The sequence below is a fragment of the Trichechus manatus genome, unplaced genomic scaffold (genome assembly GCF_000243295.1).
Source record: "Trichechus manatus latirostris isolate Lorelei unplaced genomic scaffold, TriManLat1.0 scaffold00111, whole genome shotgun sequence".
Lineage (NCBI taxonomy): Eukaryota > Metazoa > Chordata > Mammalia > Sirenia > Trichechidae > Trichechus > Trichechus manatus.
In genome coordinates, this window is record NW_004444047.1 from 2870854 (window position 1) to 2877449 (window position 6596).

A 6596-nucleotide genomic window follows, 5' to 3' on the forward strand; every position below is an offset into this window, starting at 1 on the left:
GCACAGCGATCAGGGACGCGGCGCACACCCGAGAGAACGCGCGCGGCACGGCGACCAGGGACGCGGCGCACACCCGAGAGAACGCGCGCGGCACGGCGACCAGGGACGCGGTGCACACCCGAGAGACCGCACATAGCACATGTAACCAGCTTTCAGTTAGCAGCAGAGTGCTTAACCACTGCACCACCATGGCTCATTTCAAAAAGGTATACTGAAGTCCTAACCCTGGAACCTGTGAATGGGACCTTTTTGGAAACAGGGTCTCTGCAGATGTAATTAAGTTAATAAGGTCACAGTGACCTGGGGCTGGCCTAATCCAATAATCGGTGTCCTCACAAGGAGAGGGGAGACACTACGTGAAGACGGATGCAGAGACTGGAGTGTGCAGCCACACGCCGGGGAGGCCTGAGGCCACCAGAACCCAGGATAGATGAGGAAGGATCCCCCGCTAGAGGCTCCGGAGGGAGCGTGGTCCTGCTGACGCCGGATTTCAGACTCCCAGACTCCAGACTGTGAGAGCAGGGGCTGCTGGCGCTGGAAGCCCCCTGGTCGCGGTGCTTCGTCACGGCGATTCCGAGACACAGGATAATGTGTGGTCCTCAGATTCTTGCTGGGCAGAGAGCCCTTCCGAGCAGCAGCCGGCTTTCCAGCCAGGCTGAGCATGGCTTTTTTCCATTTGTAGACCCTCTTCCCACACCAGGGGTCCCGTGGGATTTACCCCGTCTGTTGTTTGTCTTTTGTCTCTGTTTATACTATCTTCTGCTGTTCAGACTTGTTGAACTTGTACACTCTCGAATCTGACAGCTGTCCTTTCTTCTCCAGCTCCCGAGTTTCCGGTGGAACTAGGAAGGCCTGTCCCATGCGAGGTTCTGTAAATCTTCTCCGACGTTCTCTTCTCACGGGCCTTGCTGCTACGGTGTCCCTACGGAAAGGAACTCCATCTCCCCCAGAGCTCCGTAAGGCCCAGCCCGGGGCACCTAGAGAGTCCCAGCTGTCAGAATGGCCTAGGCCTCCCTGTAAACATCCCCTGCGATCCAGACCAGGCCCAGACAGGGCTCCCTCTGAACATCCCCCGCGATCCAGACCAGGCCCGGACAGGGCTCCCTCTGAACATCCCCCGCGATCCAGACCAGGCCCGGACAGGGCTCCCTCTGAACATCCCCCGCGATCCAGACCAGGCCCGGACAGGGCTCCCTCTGAACATCCTCCGTGATCCAGACCAGGCCCGGACAGGGGTCCCTCTGAACATCCTCCGTGATCCAGACCAGGCACGGACAGGGCTCCCTCTGAACATCCTCTGTGATCCAGACCAGGCCTGGACAAGGACAATCCCTCTTGGGGATTTGCTCATCTCCACAGCCCCCACCCCACTCAGTGATCCGTCGCTCCCCGTAACCTCCACGACCTCCTGTCTGGCTGAGCCCGACCCCAGTGCTGGCCACCTGCGCCCCGTCCTTCCCTGTTCTGTGCTCATGGAAACACTAGCACGTGGTTCTTTAAGGAAGCTCTGAAGGTGAATTACTCCTCGCACGATGGAGCTCAACACCCACAAGCTGTGAAGTCACGTGGACGGACACCCGGCACTCGCCCCACACGCCCTCCGCTTCTTCATCTCCTCTCTTGAGAAACTTCATGTTTACTGGCCATCGCGGGAGGCCGGGCTGCTGCGGCCCCTCTGCCTCTCATGCGGGCCACCTAACGAGAGCCAAGCCTCTCTCTCTCTCCCAGTTTCTTCCCCTTATCGGGGAGCCTCCCCTCCGTTTGGGGTACACAGTAAACTTTCCCCCTGCTCTGCGCATGTCTGTGTCATGTGGCACCTGGCCCACGCCACCGTCGCCACTCTATCTGTTCCTGGGGGGAGGGAATGGGGTCTCTCAGCTGCAGCAGAAGAGGGGTGCACTCAGACCACCAGCCCTGCGTCGGCTGCGGGGCCTGACCCGCCAGCCATGGGCACTAGTGCCCACTATGGAAGCTGACCGTGGTGTCTCCTCTCTGTGGAGGGAAGGTTCCTGTCCACTCGCTGGCTGTATGTGAGTCAACCTGTTGCTGGTGGCCCGGACTTTGGCCGGACAGTTTCGCTCAGCGAGCAGGGTTGACAGTTGTGAACACAGAGGTAGCGACCAGACGTGCTACCTGGAACGGGGGCTACAGGGCAGCACAGTGGGCTCAGGTGTGACTTTCCAGGCCGCTCCAGGGGACTCAGGCACTGCTGGAAGCGGACCCACCAGTTCACAGCCTGGAGGAGTGGCTCTATGTCCAGTTCCAGAAAGATAATCCGGCATGCAGAGAAGAGCGTGGGGCAAGTTCATCTGAGCCGATGAGTCTCTAAATGGCCAAAGCAGGTGCAGAGGTGGCCCATTCCAGAGGGACCATTTCCTGCCTCCTCCTGTTGGAGTCCTGGTGGTCTAGTGATTAGGAGCTATGGCTGTTAACAAAAAGGTCAGCAGTTCAAACCCACCAGCCGCTCTTTGGAAACCCTACGGGGCGGTTTTACTTTGTCCTATAGGTGGCTGTGAGTTGGAATAGACTCAACGGCAACGGGTTTGGTTTTTTTTTTTTTGTTCTGTTTATTGTTGGTCTCAATCTGCTGCAAAAGACCTCTTTAAAGTGCTAAAAAGCAAAGATTTCATCTTGAAGACTAAGGTGCGCCTGATCCGAGCCATGGTGTTTTCAATTGCCTCATATGCATGCGAAAGCTGGACAATGAACAAAGAAGACCGAAGAAGAACTGATGTCTTTGAACTGTGGTGTTGGCAAAGAATATTGAATATAGCACGGACTGCCGGAAGAATGAACAAATCTATCTTGGAAAAAGTATAGCCAGAGTGCTCCTCAGAAATGAGGATGGTGAGACTCCATCTCATATACTTTGGACATGCTATCAGGAGGGACTGGTCCCTGGAGAAGGACATCAAGCTTGGTAAAGTAGAGGGTCTGTGAAAAAGAGGAAGACCCTCAACGAATGGATTGACACAGTGGCTGCAACAATGGGCTCAAGCGTAACAACGATGGTGAGGATGGTGCAGGACCGGGCAGGGTTTTGTTCTGCGGCACACAGGGTCACTAGGAGTCGGAACCGACTCAACAGCACTTAACAACAGTGTTGGCCTCTGTGGTGGTGCTGAGCTGAACGTCCTACTGATCTTGGGAAGCTGCTGAGAGAATCTTTACGCCATAAACTGGATCCTGGTTTATCCACATTCGGTGGCAGCCTTTCAAACCAAGACCCATCATTGTTTTGCTCTCCTCCCCTGAGGCAGGCACGACAGAAATTTCTAGAGACGCCGCTGGCTTTACTCCTGGCTGGAGGCTGCATCGTCTGACGGTCTGGGGATTGCAGCAGGGCATGGGGCGGGGACAGTGGCGGTTGTTCTGAGTTGGGCTCTCAAGGGCAGCTTCGTTACTGAGTCTGACGTAGGACCTGGAAGATCAATACCCAGGAAAAAGCAATACAGTCATTTTATGAGCTTCCCAGCATTAGCCGTGTCATGGATTGAGCTGTGTCCCCCCAAAATTTGTGTGTCAACTTGGCTAGGCCATGAATCCCAGTATTGTGTGACTGTCCAACATTTCGTCACCTGATGTGATTTTCTTCTGTGTTGTAGATCCTACTTCTACGATGTTAATGAGACAGGATTAGAGGCAGCTATGTTAACAAGGCAGGACTCCACCTACAAGATTAGACACTGTCTTCAGTCACTCTCTTTCGAGATATAAAAGACAGAAGCAAGCAGAGAGACATGGGGACCTCATACTACCAGGAAAACAGAGCTGGGAGCAGAGTGTGTCCTTTGGACCCAAGGTCCCTGAGCTGAGAAGCTTCTAGACCAGGGGAAGATGGATGACAAGGACCTTCCCCCAGAGCTGACACAGAGAGAGAGAAAGCCTTCCCCTGGAGCTGGCGCCCTGAATTCGGACTTCTAGCCTCTTAGGCTGTGGGAGAATAAACTTCTGTTTGTTAAAGCCCTCCACTCGTGGTATTTCTGTTACAGCAGCACTAGATGACTAAGACAAGCGGTATGTGGGCCATGATCACAACCAGACTCTGGCACAACGGGGTGCTTTGCAACAGGGCATTTCCACACTGTGGCTCCCAGAATGTGAAAGTCTCATCCAGGTGTGACAAGCTCACTTTCCAGAGCCTTCCCTGGACCGTTCACACCCAGGGCGCCTCAGTGACCGCAATGATGACAAGCACAGGTGACAGGTGGCCTCCATGAATTAGGGGAGCCCTGGCGACTCAGTGACGCCTGGTGGTCACTAGGGAGTGCCCAAGTCCCAGTCGAGGTCCTGGCCCAGAGCCCACTGCGTCACCAGCTCACACAGCCCAACGTTCCAACTTCACCAATCACGGGCCAGCCACCATCAGGCTCTCTGAGTACACTGTCCACCGCCCCCGCCCCGGTCATTTCACAGACCAGCAAACCGGGGTGCAAGGTCATGTGACTGCCCAAGGTCACAGACACCAGAGGGTGGAGCTGCTAGGACACAGCAGCCCATAAAGGGGAGCAAACACTAATAAAAAGCAACTTTCAGGCACACGTGTACCTGAGGGTGGAACCCTCATGGCGCAGTGGTTAAGCGCTCGGCTGCGCACCGAAAGGTCGGCCGGTCAAATCCACCAGGCGCTCCTTGGAAACCCCGTGGGGTGGTTCTCCTCTATCCTATAGGGTCGCTACGAGTCAGAACGGACTCAACGGCAGCGGGTTCGGTTTTGGGTGTATACCTGAGCGTTGTTCCTTGCGTCAAAGTCACTGCTTCCCGAGCTCCTCTCGTGGTTCAGTTTTCGGTCACTCTCTCGCAGCAGGTAGCAGATCAGCCACTTGTACGCCGCCAGGGGGGCTTCGAGACAAGAAACAGAAGGGGACGGTGACCACGCAGCAGCCAGCAGGTGTGCAGCGCGTACCAAGCCAGACGCGTCCCAGCACCCGGCATGTGACTAATCTGCCTCACAGATGTGTAGGTGGGGCCTACAGATAAGGACGCTGAGGCACACGGAGGGGGTCACCGCCGCCGGTGGGTGCAGGCCGGGTGCCGGCATGTGCTGGCTCTGCACCAGGCTGTCCTGAGGTGTCCATGCCGTCCGGAACTACGGAGGCTGCGGGGCCGTGGGCTACCCTGAGCCTGGGTTATAAGGAATGACACGTTCTGGCTCGTGCTTGAAGGTTCCACCCACGTGAGATGGGGCACTGTCCCCTCAGTGCCATGAGGGTCTGGATGGGTGTCAGGACTTTCCCGGCACCTTTTCCACTTTAGTGGTCTGGCTCCTGGTGCGGTGGGGGACTGATGGGCCACTGGGCTGGGATCCACCTCAGCCTCGCCTCGTTCCTCCCCCATGAGGCTGGGCAGAGGAAGGCGGGGAGCAGGGAAGGGCCAAGACCGGATGTCAGACAGACAGGCGCACAGACATGAAGACTCCCGGGTGGCTGCACCCCACATCGAGGGTCCCCCCCCCTCAGCCATGATGGCACTGATAGGGTACTTCCTACAGCCCCCCGGGGCCCCGAGAACCTGAGGCACGCTAACTCAGGGACCTTCCCGAGCAGTGATCCCGTCAAGCAGTGCCACGCTGTCCACGCTGGGGATGAGGACACCGAGGTGCAGACGCGACATGGGTTCCCGGGAAGGAAATCGGGCCTGGCCACAGGGGGTTGGGGCCGAAGGACCCTTGCTACGAGGAGGACACTCGCCATTTGCTGGTTCCCATCACACACACAGACCGTTCCACAGTGGCCACGTCGCGTAATCCTCAGCGGACAGCTGAGAGAAACCCACTTCACAGACAAGCAGACTGGGACTCAGCCTCCACACGGCACTAACTGTCCTGGATGTGAACCCAGGCTCCAGGCCCCAGGCAGAGTGGGGCTTGGGGGTCCTCTGCACAGTTGTTGTCTGGCGGCTAGTAGCGGCGGCGGGGTGGCGGGTAACCCCAGACGGGCACCTGCTGCAGGCCTGCCAGGTGAGCCAGGGGCCACTCTTGGAAAAAGAACCCAAACCAGCTGCCGTGGAGTCGACTCCAACTCATGGCGACCCACACGCGTGAGAGCAGGACTGGGCTCCACAGGGTTTTCAGTGGCTGACCGTTCAGAAGCAGACAGCCAGGCCTTTCTTCTGAGGTGCCTCTGGGTGGACTGGAACCTCCAGCCTTTTGGGCAGCAGCTGAGCGCGTGAACCATGTGTGCCGCCCTGGGCTCCACCTGCAGGATGTGCCCCCAAAGCTCGCGCTGACACTCAAACACCAGCATGATGCCACAAAGTCCGTCCCCGCTCACCAGTGCCTGCTCTGGGGGGTCTCTGAAGAGCCCACCGTGTCCTCGACACAGCCCGGCAGGACCGACCGTCACCATGGCAAAGGGAGGTGGGCGTCACTGAGTCAGCGCTTCCACGGTTTATTTACACGGCAACAAAACCCAAGGAGCTAGCTTCAGCCAGAGGCCGCTCAACTTGTTCCTCTCCACCAAGCCGGCCCCACTGTCCACGAGGCTCTGCCCACCCTCTGCCCCAGCCCTCCCCAGGCACTGCCTGTACCGGTGAGCCCAGGACCCACATGACTGACCTCACCACCTGTACCACGTGAGCCCGGGACTCACACGACG

At 57.6% G+C, this 6596-nt stretch overlaps 1 protein-coding gene across 1 annotated transcript in view; it reads right to left on the reverse strand.

Moving 5' to 3' along the window:
• Nucleotides 1-6596, reverse strand: part of ACOX3 (acyl-CoA oxidase 3, pristanoyl) — a 55661-nt gene that overhangs the window by 8780 nt on the left and 40285 nt on the right. Inside the window, exon 14 of the mRNA XM_004383501.2 lies at nt 4727-4842. Coding sequence (XP_004383558.1) covers nt 4727-4842 — 116 coding nt within the window. The remainder of the gene's footprint in view (nt 1-4726; nt 4843-6596) is intronic.